The sequence below is a fragment of the Odontomachus brunneus genome, unplaced genomic scaffold, assembly GCF_010583005.1.
Source record: "Odontomachus brunneus isolate Ranch 3 - 2012 unplaced genomic scaffold, Obru_v1 Obru_scaffold_025, whole genome shotgun sequence".
Classification (NCBI taxonomy): domain Eukaryota; kingdom Metazoa; phylum Arthropoda; class Insecta; order Hymenoptera; family Formicidae; genus Odontomachus; species Odontomachus brunneus.
In genome coordinates this window covers 2,002,234-2,019,582 of record NW_022639475.1, presented here as the reverse complement: position 1 = coordinate 2,019,582, position 17,349 = coordinate 2,002,234, and the positions used below count along the sequence as shown (strand labels likewise).

The window sequence follows — 17,349 nt, the reverse complement described above, 5'->3', positions numbered from 1 at the left end:
AGTCCCCCCCCCCCTCCCCTCCTCCCGAGCTTAGAGTGGATTCTTACGGCACGCGCGGGGAGATATCTCAATCAATATATATACGTGTATGTATAGACCAAGCATTCCTATACTTTTGCTGTAGCAGCGAGTGAAGCGGGAAGTTGGCAGTTTAAAATAGAGTGAAAAAGTTGATTTGCCCTCTCTCATTCTATCGTATAGAAAGAATATGGCCGCTGTCAAGTGCTATATATAATTTAGTGCAGAATTAGAAGAATAAAACCGTTTATCTCACTTATATCGACATAAAATTGATATTTATCATATTTTATGCTGTGTATAAATGATCACAGCAACTGCTCTTATCCTGTTCTCATTCCACTATCAAATGAAAAAGGTTAGGTTGCTATGACGGGATACAGTTCTTGGATAAGGTTTAGTGCTGTAAATCCAGAGCTACGAATGGATCAACCACATTGCTTTATTTAACGTTTTAAATTATTTGCGGTGTTAAACGAGCCCTACTTCTTGACAGTCAATAATATAAAATGAGAAAGCACTAGGGGCAAATCAACTTTCTCACTCTGTTTTAAATTTCCAACTTCCGGCTTTACTTTGCGAACAGAATGCTTGGTCTATGTATATACGTCACTGATCTGAATCGGTTAGGGCGAATTTCTAAGTGCAGCGGCGCAAATAACATCCGACAGCTGGCGACATCAGAACAACATCAGGCAAAGCGATAACATCAGATTCGCTCTTCAATTTCGAAAAAAAATATATTCACTTGACGGTCCAGAGCGAAGCATTCACTCTGTATGATTGAAAATTCTTTCCGAACTCGAGCGTTCTATTTTTTTCGACCCCACTGCCACTCCGCTTTTCGAAGTGGAATTTCGCTCGAAGACATTTAAAGAGTTCGATGCGCGGACGACGATCGGGTATTTCGTGTAATTTCGGCCGAATTCGGGTTTTTGACTGTTACGTGAGAGGGAGAACAACCCGGGCACATTTACCCGCAGCATTCGTCTAGTATTGAAAAAAAAATCGTATTCACCGATATTACACCGATCTCAATCCCCGAAGCCGAAAACTGTTGGGTTAGCTCGCGTGCGCGCGCGTTTCACGGCCGACGTCGGCCGGGATGTTGACAATTCTATCTCTCTCTCTCTCTCTCTCTCTCTCTCTCTCTCTCTCTCTCTCTCTCTCTCCCCCTCTCTCTTTCTCCCCTTCCAGTTCGAGAGAGCACGGTGCACTACTGTTGTGTACCTGGCCACCGCGTAAATACGATGGCCCGTGTAAAAAGCCGAGCGTGCGAATCCGCGAAACAAAACAACGCGGTACAATTTCCTGTGTGCGTCCCACCCCGCGCGCGCGGCGGGAAACACATTTTTCCCCGTGCGCGCTCCGCCCGACGCGCGAAATAATTTTTCACGTATCTCTCGCGATAAACGCGAACGCACGGTCGCCAGCGGGTATCTGTCGTTTAATCACATTGTTGTTACCCGGCTGGATTTACTAGCCGCGCGTTTGGTGCGATTTGCGATTTTAATCCTCCGTGAGACTCGGGAGGATCGCGCGTGCGGGAGGACGTCGCGCATCACACAGAATCTCGATGGCGGTTCGCGTCCATTAAGGGAAAAAGAGAAGAAGAGAGAGAGAGGGAGAGGGAGGAACAGAAATGGAGAATAGATGTCTCTGTTTAACTCATTAAGGCCGTATTTCCTTCGCGAGCGTTTCTAACTAATGACCGTTCTATATTTGTTTCTTACACGTCTCTCTCAGTATCAGAACTATCTTTATCTCAGAATTCAGATAGCTAAAATTTCAAATCTCTGAGGTACGGATATATTCTATTGAATTTTTCGGTGTGAAATCATTTATTTAAAACAAGCGAAATTTAAAGAGCAGACAGACGTTTAACCGATTAAGAGGATTAAGAGAATCACAGTTACCAGATTTTATAAACATTTTTAGTAAAAAGTTATTTATAAAGGTTTCAAATTAATATTAAAGATACTCTTACCGAAATATTTGTGTATAAGATAGCCCATCTGTCTCATGTCTCTTAGATTAACTTTTAAACCTTTTAACCAATCTGGATCAAATTTTGCATAATTACTGTCCAGCACACACACACACACATACAAACACAGTTTGCGGAAAATATAGGCTACAAATAGGAAACCTGGACGGTACTTTCGCTTAATTTCACTTTTTTTACATTTTGTGATAATTCAAATTTAGATGTTCTAGATATAGGAAGCCTGGACAACGTTGAATAATTTAAGCTAGAAGACATATGAGTGGAAATCAAGTAGTGAAAACATAAAAAGAAAAGAGTATACACGTACTAATCAAGCGATTGTGTTCAGTAAAAGAGAAGCGTCCCACAAACAACGACACTGAATCGTTAATCGGTTAATTAAGCGCGCATTCTTCGCCCTCCGCCTTCTAAGAATTCACCAGTCCACGGTGGGCGGCACGAAGCGTTTGGCAAATCAATCAGAGTAGGGCGCGTACAAAGTACTCGGAGCGATCCCCGGATCGCTTTCGCGATCTGAGTCACTCGATACGACGCGGTCTGTCGTGTCCAATTGACAGAGACGATCGGCAACGGCAGCGGCTGCTCTCGCCGTACTTGGCCGCGACGTTAAAAATGCAAAGCCGCCCCGGCGGCCCGCGGCGAAACGCGGCGCGGATAATGACCGACGAATGCACGGTTGTGCGCGGCGTCGTGCGGTATAAATCGAGGAGGAAGATAAATCCAGATTCGATAGCCTTCCGGTGGAGCTTATAACGCGCGTGCAGGTAGGCCGCTCTCGCCCACAGGCCTATCCGCTCGCTCGCTCGCGCGCGCACACCTCCTCGATCGAGAGCGCGCCGCGGCCCGTATACGGTGCAGCGAGCTGAGCGCAGCGCAGCGCAGAGGGGATGAGAGGGGAGGAGAGGAGAAGAGGGCATGGTAAGGGAGAAGAAAAGAGAGAGGCGAGAGAGAGAGAGAGAGAGAGAGAGAGCGCAGCGTGGCGATGCAACGCGCAGCACGCGGTCGTGCCGGCGAAGCCGAGAAGAAACTCTCCGCGGGCATTTGCATTGAATACTCTCTTACCTTTCTTGCTCGCCTACCTCCAACGGACAGGAGGTGGTGTGTGCCAGCGAGCCGCTCCGCGCTAGGCTGCGCCGCCGCCGGAGTCTCTCTCTCCTTGTACCATTGTGCTTATTTATGCACTTTAATTATATCGAATATGGTATGTGCGCTCTCGAAAACTACCGTATTCTCTTTCTCTATTCCTCTCCCTCTCTCTCTATCCCTTTACCCTCTCTCTCTCTCTCTCTCACTTACTATGCTTTCTTTCTTTTGCATATCTCCTTAGATATAATTATATACTATATATATAATTAAAAAAATATTTCAATCTATTAATAAATATCTATAGTGATCATTTTAATTTTCTCAAAGCACATTAAATGTATCAATTTAAATTTGTAAAATCGTTATAGATATTATAACAAGTATTATTTTTGTGTAATTTCGTCACACTAATCGTATGCTTTGTGTAACTTTATACGTAACAGTTCTTCAAGGATATATCCTAGAAGTAAAATAAATGTTTCTCTCTTTCGGTAACGAGCGCATGTATAAAACGCGTTCGCTGGGTTCGTTCGTTCGTTTGCGGCTTCATGTATATGTGCGTGGTACTTTGGAGCGCCTCGGAATGCGGGTTGGCTGTGTGTACGAGCGAACATCAGCCGATATTACGGCGAGGTTCGATTCTTTTTAACGTCGTGAATGGCCTCCCGACGAGCGGATACGTACGTAAAGAGTATGTATGTACATGCGTACTCTTTAACCTTCGACCCGCCTCTCGATCTCTATTCGGAGGGGACATATCGATTCGATGAAACCGTGCTGCAAAAGCGTCAGTTCAATACGCCAACCGCCCGGCCCACCGATTGACCGACCGACCGACCGATCATCCATCCGTTCGTTGTCTCTAAATGAAATTTCCGAACGGGAAGTTAAACGAGAAGTTTTCAAGCGGAGATTATTCGATCGAATCGAATAGTTTCACAAAAATCCTCCCGGCTCAATATACGTGCGCATCGCGCTCTAGGCGCTCCAAGATCGCCGTGGAATTTCCGTATCTTGCGGCAAAAGGCCGTGTGTTATCAAAGACAACGCGAGCATCCGTTTCATGAGACGTCATAACCGAGGGAGAAAGAGAATTAGAGTTAGTCAGCGAGAGGAAGAGAGAGAAAGAGAAAGAGAGAGATTCGCACTCGGTGTTAAGCGAAATACAAACGAGAATCCCGACTCGATATAACCCGTTTTAACCGGAGACGTTCAAATCTCACTTATCGCGCTTGAAACACGTGTGGAGCGGATTTTTCAATTAACCCCATTCGTCGAGCACCAAATCCTCCGAGCAGATTCTTCCGTTAAATAAAGACCAGGGATTGGATCCGAATACCCCGGTGATGGTGATGGTGGTGGTGGTGATGGTAGTAGTGGTGGTGGATGGGCAGTGCGAGCTACCCGTTAGTCGCGCAGTCCCTGGGTCCTTCTCTAACCACTAACGATGGGTTTCATACGAGGCTGGGCGTGTAGCAGCGTAGGACGCTCGCACAGTAGAACCACTAATGATTTTAAACAAACGTTACGCTGTCCCGCTGGAAAACAAGACCATGAAGAACCATCGGACGTTTCCCCGCTAATTGGCGATCTCTCGATCTCTCCGCTCGAATCGATCTTCAAAGTGCTAGAATATTCTTTTCTTTTTCTCTCTCCCTCTCTCTCTCTCTCTCTCTCTCTCTCTCTCTCTCTCTCTCATTTTTATGTAATTTTAGCGAACACTCGTGGATTATCGTACTTCACACATAGACACAGACAAAAACTCTCTCACACACACATGCATACGCAGCGTAGATCGACGTCGGTTTTCACGAGAGCACCTGAGGATCGGACGATTTCGCTCGCTAGAAGTAACCGCGCTACGTAACATAAATTGAAATCGCCGAACCGGAAAGGGTTAAGAATCGCGTTTAAAAGTTCGTTCTCGCCTGGCCGGATAACACGATAGTCGCGCGCGTTATCGTACCTCTGGCTGTAGCGGCGGTTGCGTGAAAATACAACCGTGTGAGGGAGAGGAGGGGAAAGCAGGGCTCTTTATCAAAGTTGGGAAATAAACGAACGCGCGATACCAATACTAACGCTCCGCGTAGAGTAAGCGACTTGGTTGCATTAACGGCACGCTAACCCTAAACACACATCCCTAAGCAGGCCAAAATGTTACGAGTTGCGAGTAATTAACCCTTTCGTCAAGGTGGGCGTATGTAGTGTGTTGACGTTGATTCGTAAAGGGCGTACGCCCTCACCCCCGGCTACGATTAAAAGTTGCAAGGTCTAATTTTACGTTAGAGAGAACTTTCTCTCTTCCTCCTCTCCCCCTCTCTCTTTTTCGCTCTATCTCTTTGTAAAATTAACCGACGAGTCGAACGAGTCTCGCAAGAAGGGAAAACGATTCCGCGGAAGTAGTGCTTGAGCTTTGCTCACCAGAAACGCTGCAGGCCTGCAGCGAAGCAAAGCGTTGTAACACCGTTTATACCGTTGCAGATTACTTTTTTGTCGACAACGACTTGACGTTATTATTTCTCCTTTTTCGTCACTAACGGTAACGATAATAACGCGCGCACTTACACATTTCTCAGATAATGCTAACGGGCGTAATTGTTGCTTTGCAATTGCGAAATATACATGAAACGCGCGGAAGCGAGCCGTAGGAAAGATCAACGGAACTTTGAGAAAAGGTAACGGGAATCGCAACGCGACTCGTTACTTCTTGGGTAACGAACGTGGCTCATTTTCTCAAAATGAGTAACGAGTCGCGTTTTTCAATGAGTAGAGGGCAACTGTACGGAGTTACTTGAAGAGAAAAAAGAAAGAAAGAAAAACAACTTCTCCGACCCTGGCTAAATGAAACTTCAAGATCCGTTGAGGGCCCACGGTTGAAACTCGTTGGAACGTTCATAGCTACTTGCACATGGTCCCATCGATGAAGGGGGCAGAAAAAACGCGAGTGATCGGTCAGCCCGGTGCTACGGGTCGCCCGGAATCCTCCGTTATCCCGACGAACGCTTTATTCTCTCTCCCTCCCCTTTCCCTCCTCTCTCTCTCTCTCTCTCCCTCCCTCCCTCCCTCCCCCTCCCCTTCAGTTACATTCCCGTCATTTGCTACGCGGCGTACCGTCCGAGCGATCTTCGAACTTGCTCGCTCTCTCTCCCCATGATTCTCCCTTTCGGCCCTCCAAACTGGTCAAGTGCCGTGCATTCTAGCGAGCGAGGGAGTACAAGCGTTCCTAGATGTTTCTCGGTCCGCAGCCGACGAGGGTTGGCCTCTCCGTGTCCCCCCGATCCCTTGTCGCGCGCAGATGGTTACGCTACGTACATGCCTGAACGTCCGTTGCTCGCTCGCATCCTCGTCCTTCTCCTCCTCCTCCTTCTCCTGCTCTTCTTCCGTCCTCCTTCCTTCTCCTCCGTTGTCGTTACGTATACGGAGCGTAACTAAAGCGTAACCCGCGGCGAAAGCCGGCGATAGGAGGGTGCAGAAGAAGAGGAAGCAGAAGACGCGCGACGATGTCGAAACGTGCGCGCGGACCTTCCACTTGGTTCTTCGTGGGGGGTGTGCGCCACCCTTGAACTTTTCGGTAATCGACACATACACAGTCTGTCCCTCTTCATCCCGCACCACCTGCACTAACTCGCACTGGTTCTCTTCTCCACTTTTTTCCACCGAGTCTCAACTGCGCATACATCTTCCTTCTCAAGTTCCATAAGCGTGCACTAGCTCCGCGAAAAAGAACAGACCCAAAAGTATCGTAGTTGTACAGAGTGGCGCACCATAAAACCCGACCCCAGACACAAACTGTATTTTACATTTGAGATCAGCTTTATGTGCGCCACTCTGTCGTTACATACAGCTGAATATCTGGTTATTGAATATTTAGTTATCGTAGGTCGCGATGAGTCGAGAAAGAACTGCTCGTTGCGACGCGCGAGGCGTTCAAGCGTGTGACGATTGTATCTCTCGACAGTTGTGAGAGAGACAAACGGGCTCCGCCGCGGTTTCGTGTTCGTAAAAACTTACCCTGTTCTTTTGAAGCGCCGCGAAGCGCGCCTAGCCTTCGTCACGGCTTTCGTGCGACACCCCGTGGAGTAACGCTGCAGCACGTGCGCACACGTTCGCAAAAAGAGTGCAGGACGTTCTCATTAGCAGTTGGCTCGTGGTGGTGTACGTAGAACAACGGGACAGAAGGGAAGAAAGGACCCTTCAATTCTTTCGCTCCAAATCCAACATCTGTTAATTGGAGGTCGTTTGCCTACGCACCACTACTCAGCCGGGGTGGTCTCCCATCTCTCTTTCTCTCTTTCTCTCTCTCTTTCTACTCCCCCTTTCCCTTCTGAGCACCGCCCGCTGTCTCATTACCGCGAGGATAAGACTCAACCGCTTATCCCTTTGGACGAGTAGTTAAGAAACGGCGGAGTGCACAGGCGGGGAAAAACGGGAGCGATAAAAGGACAGGTTAAAGCGGTGGAGAGCAACGTTGAGGTGCGACTCGTTCTCGCCAGGATATCACTTTTCGCGGTGCCGACTTCTCATCGAGCTCTTTCAAACCGTTGCACAGAGCAGTTGTCACACGTTTCAAAAACTTCGTTGTTGGAATTTTTCAGATAACGTAGTGCTTTATGATGAATTCTACAAAAATGATAGAGAGAGATCTTCCTTTAGATTTTTACCTGAGAAGCAATTTTGCAAACCGTACTCTTTCTGTAATAATCGTAACACGAATATGTCGCGTCGTGGTCAGTTTGTTAACTTACTCCGATCTTTCTTAGTTAGGATGAGTCTCAAGATCGATGTTAATAATTTAAATATGCATAAAACAATTCAGTTTCATTCGAATGCTCGCGTTTTAGCAAAAAGTAACAGAGCAAGCATTAGACAACGTGAAAACAGCCGGTCGACTGTGTTGAGGAACGATTCGAGCGTCGAAGGAAGCTTCCTCACTGAAGGATGTGTTCCCCGAAAGAAAAGGCTATGCCCGGACACTCCGTAGCAGATTCGTCGATAACTTTTCGCCGAGGAACGATGAGCTCCGTTGGATGGCTGACACGAGACATACAGCGTGCGCAATATCGTCGTCGCGCTCTGGAATTAGAGAACGGCGACGGCGACGGAGGGCAAAGTCGGGAGGGACGGTTGCTCTCTCGAGTTGAACGAAATAAGAGAGGCCGGTTACTATCGACTTTACGAGCTTTAAAGCACCGAATGCTTGTCCCGTGCCGAGGTAACCTATCGCGCTTACTCTCGCGCAGTTTTCCCCCGTCGCGTAAACGTCGTTATTACGGAAACGTGGATCGCGTCCCAAGACGACGACTACGACGACGACGCAGTCGCCGCCGCACTGGCGTGCCTACTTGTACCTAATTGGACTGGAAGCACGTAAACTTGGATTAGATTTCGCTGGAGCAACTCAGCCACCAACTGCCGCCAACTAGCGTCTTTAACTTCAAGCCAGCTCGCGGGAGCGCACGGAAACGCGTGTAGCCACTTCTGTCGCAGCGAAAGACTCGGGCGAAAAGCTGAGGGGTGCTCCAGGGCTGCCATTAGCGCCGATATCTTGAGCGCGAAACGCTCATAAGGAGCGCTTCGCGAACGGGAGCGAATCACGGCACACCATACGATTTTTAAACTAGCAGTTACAGAACAGACATGTAACATAAAATTGGCATCAGTACAAAATTAGGTCTTTTTGCTTTCGAAGAACTTCTGCACTAGTTCAGTATCGGAGAATCAGTATAATTTCTTCCATTTTACATAGCCAAGGAAGGAGACTTGCTTTACAATTATATTTCTTAACTACGCACATCCATCCATCCTTTAATTCTACCTAGTTACTAATATTCTTATAGTTATATTGCCTTTCTCTACTTGACTTTACAATATTAACCTTGTTACCTAAATGCCCCTGTAACCTCCTTTCATAATCTTCTTAAGCTCTACCTAACCTTCTCGCTATCTATTATATCTAATTATACTTTGCTATTTCTCAACGGTACCATATCGTCCTCATACGCAGTATTCCAAGTATTCTCTGTCCTTTCTTTCAGCTGTACACACCTATCCCTTTATCTTTTCTCTCCCTATTCGATCTCTTCATTCTTCTTATTTCCTTTTTATCCTTTTCCCACAATTTTCTACTATATCTTGTTAGTTTCATTACTCCACTCTATACATCTTCCACTAACTCCATGAAGTGATTCCTCTGCCTTTTTCTTCACTTCCTCCTTCATGTCTCCTTCAGCTCACATCGCCAAGAAAGAGTACTCCATATCCTATAACCTCCCTCTTATTCTTTGCACTTCAATCTTCTTACTTGCACAGCACCTGTCTCACCAGTCCTTGTGTCATCTTTCTTCCGTGCACTTTTATTTTGCTTCCTTATTTCATTCGATGATCAAACTTTTCCTCTTCATTTCTTGTAGCCTCTTTTTCCTCTGTACCTTGTGTACTTCTGTCTTCTATTACCATATATTATACGTTTTCTCTACATTACCATACTAATTTAAGCTTGCCTGCAATATCTACGCTACCCTAATTATCCGTTCCTCCTTATGGCCATAACCTCTATTACTTATGCACATTTTCTGCTCTGGATCTTGCTTTCCTACCTAGCGCCTTATTTCACTTTCACTTACATATTATCTACACATTTATTCCTACATAATTTTCCCTATCTAGCTTCCTATACTTAACTTGATACACTAAAATCATTCCAAGCTCACGCATCACGTTAACCAAGCATCACGTCCACCCACTTGCACGCCATCTAACCAAGTCCTGGTGTGCATTAGTTCTTCGAAAACGAACAGATCTATTATTCCACGATTTCTCATGACACACATAGTGGATGCTCTTTTAATTTTTCATTCAAAACTTGTAACATATCAATCAAAGCGATGATACGAATTTAAGTGCCACTTGGAATCACAAGATTGAATGTTTCACTCAACTTTAGAGTGCATTCATGATCCAAGTGAATGTCTCAACTGATTATAGAGAAGCCACAATTCCAGTAGACTAACATCAGATTCACTCTTTAATTTTGAATGAGAGCATTCACTCGAAGATTTAGAGTGGAAAGTTCACACGAGCAAAAAGTCGAAAGACTCGGCTGTCAGTTGATTTTTTCTAGCAGAATTTTACTCAGAGAATAGGTTTAGGGAATGATCTCCTGTAGCAGGCTGTGGAAAACAATGTGACCGCTCACGAACTGGCCAGATCTTATTTCACCCTTTCGCCAATACACTCCCTTTCTTCCGGACTTGCGATCCTCGGTCTCGAGAAGAGTTTTTGTGGAGCGTTCGCACTTCTCGTCGCGTAATTAGCCCGAGTCAGATATTATTCGTTACAACTGGATGCACGCTTCATTAACGCGTATTCAGCGTTGCCCGATGATAATACGGCGTCATCGAAATTCGGTCGATAGCTTGGTCCCCGCTGGAAACCATTAGCCGCGATCGCTACAATAGCAAATTAACAGCATTACACGGAAGGGAAGTTAGCAATGTGCGTGAGTGCGTGTGTGCGTACTATCCGGGAACCGTCACACCATGCGTGCGTGCGTGCGTGCGTGCGTGCGTGCGTGCGTGCGTGCGTGCGTGCCTGCGTGTGTGAATGATGCATGTGTATGAGTTCGTGGCAACTAACGATCCACGACGTCGGGAGAATACACACGTGCTCACTGGAATTCACAAATGCCTTACCATTTCACAGATCGAGAGTTATTAAACATTTTCTGCGTGTAACACAGCGCAACTTTCCGCGTGCAACTGTGTGTAACACTTTTAATAAATCTGTTGCTGCATCAACACAACAACAAAAATTTACTATACGAAAATGTAAATTTAATAATTAATTCAGTATACACGGTATATTTACTTCATAAATATAATTAAAGAAATTTTAAAGAGAGAGGAAGAGAGTATCCGTCGATTGTCTCACGTGGTGACAATTATGAAAGTCTATCTGAGTCGATCTGGGGAAGAATGATGAGACATTTATGAATCCCGGTGTACATGCCAATCGTGGTAGACTATGGTGCTCGAAAGGTAGCGGCGATAAAACGATCTACCTTTTTTTCGACTTTTTTTTCCGCTTTTGCTTTTTTCGGCTCGAACAGCGAAGTATCGATTATGCGCGCGCGGTCGTCGGCACAGAAAGCGCACACGGGGATTCGGGATGGCCGCGGGAGTGCGATGATATCGATCGCTCGTTCGCCCGCGCAGACACACAACGTTCGAAATCGCTTCTGAACGACAGAAGGGAAGTCTTGGGACGTGATCGCGACGGTGGGTTCTTCTGTTTTTTTCTTTTTTTTTTTTAAATTCTACACTCCCCGAGAGCGCCGCAGCGAGACCATTCAAAATTTTTCATAAAACTCGTGAAGAAGTCATGGCGGCGACGACGACGACGACGACGACTTTTGGCTTTTAAATCGGTTTTCAGACTAGCGGCAGAGACGCAGAATTTAGATTTAAAACTCGAAAGCCGTCGTCGCGGCGTTTCCCCGAGTTTGACGAGAAATTTTGGTGATTTTGCCGGCGACGCTGTTCGGGCGTTGACGACCGAGCTCTCCCTCGGTCACATAGGAGAAGGCGAACTGACCACGCGTCATTGGAGAGAACCGAAAAGCCACGCAACCGGGTGCCGCGACACCTCGAAAAATAGGATCGCGTGAGAGGGAACGAGAACCGGTGCGGTCGCGGCATAAATAAAGCGCTCCTTACGCCGTTCCATTCCTATGTAAATGCACGTGAGCGCGGATACGTACTAGCGACCAGATAATTTCACGGCACGCGGTCTAATTTTAGCCGCGACTCTCTCGGATATATACATACATGCCCGTAATGTCGCGACATTCGCGCGCCGTCCGACCATGTCACATTATCGATTCGAGTCGCGCGTTACTCGCGCCGAATGTAAATGCGAAACGAGATTTGCGGATCGAGATTGACCGCTCTTTTCTTTTTCTCCCTCTCTTCTTCTCTCTCTCTCTCTCTCTCTCTCTCTCGTCGTCTTCGTCCGGCGATAATCCACCGGAAAGAGATGTATCTTCGCTGGAGTTCCTCAAGTCGGAGTTAAGACATCGTCCGCCATTTGTAGGGAGGAGATGAATGAATGAGTGAGAGAGAGAGAAGTGACAGCGTGTTTCGTCATTTCAGTCTTAGAGCTCACTTCTATTAGAGTTTCCCTCTCACTCTCTCTTACGTCAGCCCTGAAAATGGCGGACAGACTAATCAGGAATCATCATGCTTTGTTCTAGCTCTGACTAGAGGAACTCTAGTCTTCGCGAAAAAGTTGCTCACTACAGTTAATTGGGACGATTCCGTGGCGCATTTTTCGCAAAACCGCGCGACAATCGCACCGTTTCTGGAAGAGAAAGAGAGAAAAAGAGCGAGAGAGAGAGAGAGAGAAGAAAGGAGGGAGGGATTTATTCTTACTAGGACGATTTATAGTGGCGAAATGAAATTCGGAATCGCGCGATCGCTCTGTTTCTCTTTGAGGATTGAGACAGTGCGCGGGAACCCTCGAATAATCCAGAGACCTCCGGTTATAAAGGGCGGTGCGTTGATCCTGATCCCAATCCTGATTCCGTATGCACCGTGTACCTATTTACGTGACGTATACCTGGCCCACGGGGACGCGGTCCTCATTTTTCACGTTGCCAAGCGTGAGCGCCCGTCCGCCCGCGCGCTTAGATATGGGATTCACGTAAATTCGGTATATACGAGTCGTGGGATATATATATGTATGTGTGTATGTGTGTGTGTATGCGTAGAACTGGAAGAGAGCAAGCGAACGAAAGGAAGGCAAGGGTCCCGACCTTACGCGTCGACCCGGAGAAAGTTTACAGAGTGCTACTGCCACACGACGAAAGGGGTTGAAAACTGGACCCGAGTCGACGGCGACGGCAACGACGACAACGACGAGGACGACGACGACGACGACGACGACGACGACGACGACGACGACCACGACCCTTTATCCCTCCCTCGTTCTCTGAGAAATTGCGTTACATTTGATTCACGTCGGAATCGTTAGGGGTCTCGGAATCCCGAGATAGCGACCCACAGTTTTTCAAACCGTCCTTGCCATCTATGAAAGCACCCCATCTTCTGTGTCTCTCCTTCTTTCTCTTTCTCTCTGCCGTTACCTTACCCTCCGCGTTTGTCTCGAATTTCAATTCGTAGCTTCTCCTTTGCGGCACGCGGTGGGCTTCGAGCTCTCGTGGTATGCGTCCTCCGCGTGTCACTTCGAGTATAATCCTAACTCGCTAATGCACTAAACTTCAGTGAAGCTTAGTGTACAAAATTAGCATTTACTAGGCTTGAACTTGTTAATCTTTATCGGTATATGATGATACGATATAATATCGTGATATATGATATGCGTTTTAATGCAATGTGATAATTATGTTACATAATATGACGTAACAATTATATTATGTTATACATGTTAAACACGGACGGCACAAAATGACGGATCGACTAAATAATCAACAGTCGTAATGCACGCACATCTAAACACGAACGCTTGGAAAGACTGGTGCATTTTGACTTAGAAAATATGAGGCCTTTATTGAAACTCTGTATATCCGATGTAGAACGCATATTTTGTCATCAACTCGCACTTCTTTGTTAATAGCTGGAATCCGACCTCGTGAATATGTATACATGTGTGTATATCGTTTATTCGTTAGCCTCGATATTCTCACGAAGATGAATAGTACCTGTTCTTTTCATACGCAAATTTACGGAGCGCTCACAGGATGAGGGCGGAACTTTGGAAATATTTTCCCCGCGATAAAACAGATAAATGTGTAATATATCCTCATTCTTCCGCCTCTGAAAAACCTCTGAATAATTCTGAGGAATTCTTTTCCGTTCTGGATGCGTTTTGCGAGACGATCATTGCTAAACGCGAGATTGAGCTTACACCGATTTTAGGAAAGATTTATTCGGGCTCTTAGAAAAGAACTATTCGCGTTAAGCACACAACTGGGGTAATGAGACGCTGTCTCGGCTTTCCAGAGAAGGATATATTCCCGTCCTTTTTCCCTCTTCTTCCTTGCAATCGCGTCCCGTTTTAAACTCGTTACAACAGAGTTTTGGCAATCCCGTTTTTCTACGTGCCGCGCGTTCAGCGGACAGCCGTTAAAACGCCAGGTAATTCGATAAAAAATAAAAAAGCTCAAGTGGCCTACTTCCGTCGTTTTTAAAAAAGTACGAATGCCCTGGTTCTCTCGCCCCAGCTGTGTCGTAATGACGCGCGCGCGGAAAAAGTATCGTCAAGCTCATGAGCAGCAAATGCGATGTTACGGGAACGCAAACAACGTTACCTTCCGTAAATACAATGGCGCATCGCCGGCTTGTCTGTTGCAGTGCTGCGAGACGAGTTTCGCGCCGAGCCGCAGAACACGAGGGTCGCCGCCGGGGAGACCGCGCTACTGGAGTGCGGGCCGCCTCGCGGCCATCCGGAACCGACTCTCCATTGGAAAAGGAACGGTCACATAATAGACCTGGAAGCAACGAAACGGTGAGTCTTCTTTGTGCCGCCCGACGTCCCGCCCGCTGCGTGTGTTGTCCCTTTGAATTCGCGACATGCCGAGATGCAACGAAATTGCGTTTGCCCGACGCGAAAAAGCGTAACGATTAAACGCACGGGATCTTGCTATTTCGCTGACAGAGAGTCGTCCGGGCTGAGAGGTCTCTCGTGACCTCTCTTGCCTTTCATTCTCTCTCTCTCTCTCTCTTTCTCTCTCTCTCTCTGACTTTGTCTCTCTCTCTCTCTCTCTCTCTCTCTCTCTGTCTGACTTTGTCTCTGTCTCATTCGGGTCCTGTTCGACGAGGCAGCTGTCGCGCGGAAAGAAAGGATCTCGAGTCGATCTCGGGCGCCAGTAACGCCGACGGCGAGTTTTCCGCGTCGCGCGGACGAGATAGACGTGTAATTGAATATTAATCTACGAGCGATTGTAATTCGATTCTCTGTCGGCCGGGGCCTCGGGCGTGAATGAAACAACAATAAGTATACTCTGTGCACAATTTGCGCGCGCGGACCCTTTAAAAGCGCGTTCGTCCGCCGTCGCACCCACTTGGAGCAGCCGGCCCACCCCCGATTAAATTGCTCGCCCGAGTATGAGAGAGAAAGGGAAAGAGAGAGAGAGAGAGAGAGAGAGAGACCATCTATATGAGAATTTCGCACTGTGTGTCTACGTAATAATGTCGCGGCGGTAAGAGCAACTTTTACGCTCGTGGGATTACGGCTAGGGGAATCTACTTTTATAGACGTCGTGCGAAAGAGAGAGTTAAAGAGAGACAGACAGAGAGAGAGAGCGAGGGAACGCTGGATTAACTTAATTCTAACAGCAACGCCGGTAAAAGGGCGCCGCCAGAACAAAAAAAAAAAAAAAAGATAAAAAAGGAAATCGTATCAAACGCCGCCGCTAACACGCACCGTCGGCTACACGTGCTCACCCTCGTTCTCACTTTTTGCAAATCCGCGATTCACTTTGTACAAGCTACACGATCGTAAGTCGAGTATTCTTATCGACGTCCGCTTGCCAAATTGTCACACTTTTCAGCGTGTTCCAACGAATGTCCAATCGCTGTGACTCGCTATATCGCATTTAATTAGGAGAATCGAGAAAGAGCACACCGGGGCGCATTAAATTAATATCGCTCGACTTCTATTCGCGGTGCGCCCGAACTCGCGCAGCCGAATTTGCAATTTTTATCAGTCGGAAAGGTCAAATTTATCACCGGGAGCAGAAAGAGAATGTCGATAAAACATCATGTCTGGACTTGTCGCGTTTAACGTGATAAATTATAAATCCTAACGTATGCACACGTACATATCCATAGATCTGTACATACAGGGTGGGGTAATAACTCTGTCCAGTTCCGCCGTTTCCGCTATGCCAAACAACGCAGAAAAATATTGTCTACGAAAATTGTATGGTTTCGAGAGGGACGCAATGCAGTGACATGCGATTTTCTCGCATGTAGGATACTTCATGGTCGCCTTCAATTGTTTTAATGGATTCTCATACAGCCTTCTCTTTTACACAAGTCCACTCCTCCGGTCGTTCTGCGTACGAAAGAGTAGCGAGGGCAAAATTATCGAAAAGTGATTACTTTCCTAGATGTTTTCTTCATACACGCAGAACAATGCAGAGGAATTGATTAGTGTCAGGAGAAAATCATACGACAAATCCTACTTAAAAAGTTTCAGCTGACCTTGAAATTCCCTGCATACTTCCGCTTGCGGAAGAATCACTACGTCACGTCTCCTTTGAGGCCAACAGAACTACGAAACTTTCGTAGGCGCTGTTTTCCTACATTGTTTGAAACAGCGGAAATGTGTACAAGGTTGACAAAGTTATCGATTTGTGTGTGTATGTGTGTATATATATATATATTTTTTTTTTTATTCTATATGTAAGTCCTGCGAGAGAGATAAGGGGATAACCGTGGGGGGATCAATATAGGGACAATGTTCTATATTTATATCTGTAGTCAGGCGGCTCGCGCGCGATACAGCCGCGGGCGAGAAAGGACTCGGGAGACTCGCAAATCGGCGGAATACGGCGGCGGAATCGCATATAAATTCGGCGAACTACGAATTTTACCGCTTTCTCTCTCTCTCTCTCTCTCTCTCTCTCTCTCTTTCTCTTTCCATGTGCCGGCGTCCCCGCGGTGGCGCCCCCTCCCCCCATCGCTCGCGCCGAGGATCGAGCTTTTAAGCGTACGCGTGCGTGAGCGCACACCTCCGTGCTTCGTAACGACCGACGGCACACTTTCGCGCTCGCCGCGAACTCCGCTCGCCATTCGTATCTCGGAACGGGTGATTTTTTTCCTCCCCCTCCCATCTCCCTCTTCCTCACCCACCTCTCCCCGAGTCCCCGTGGATCGACTCGATCAAAGTTTCATGGGGCGCTGAACGCCTCTTAGTCTCTCCGTCTTCGTTCCTCGAACGCGGAACGTTGGCGGACCCTCCCCCGTGGCTCTCTTCCTCCTTCCTCCTCCTCGATCGGAGAAACCATTGGAGATAAAAAAAGATTCTTATTACGAAAGTTCGCTCAAATGCGCGGCAAAAAGTCGCTGGAAGATTTATGCCGCGACGTTTATACGGCACGATGAAAAGAGATCGAGATTCTCGGGGAAAATGTTTCAAGTGTTTCAATTGACGAATCATCGATCGACCGTGTCCCGCGTCCTTCCGTTTGCTTAAGTTGCGGAAGGTGAACGAGC

At 47.0% G+C, this 17,349-nt stretch overlaps 1 protein-coding gene across 1 annotated transcript in view; it reads left to right on the top strand.

Annotated features, from left to right (window-relative positions):
- Window positions 1–17,349, top strand: part of LOC116842522 (roundabout homolog 2-like) — a 124,633-nt gene that overhangs the window by 87,669 nt on the left and 19,615 nt on the right. The window contains exon 3 of the mRNA XM_032811861.1: window positions 14,482–14,635. Within this exon, the coding sequence (XP_032667752.1) occupies window positions 14,482–14,635 (154 nt within the window). The remainder of the gene's footprint in view (window positions 1–14,481; window positions 14,636–17,349) is intronic.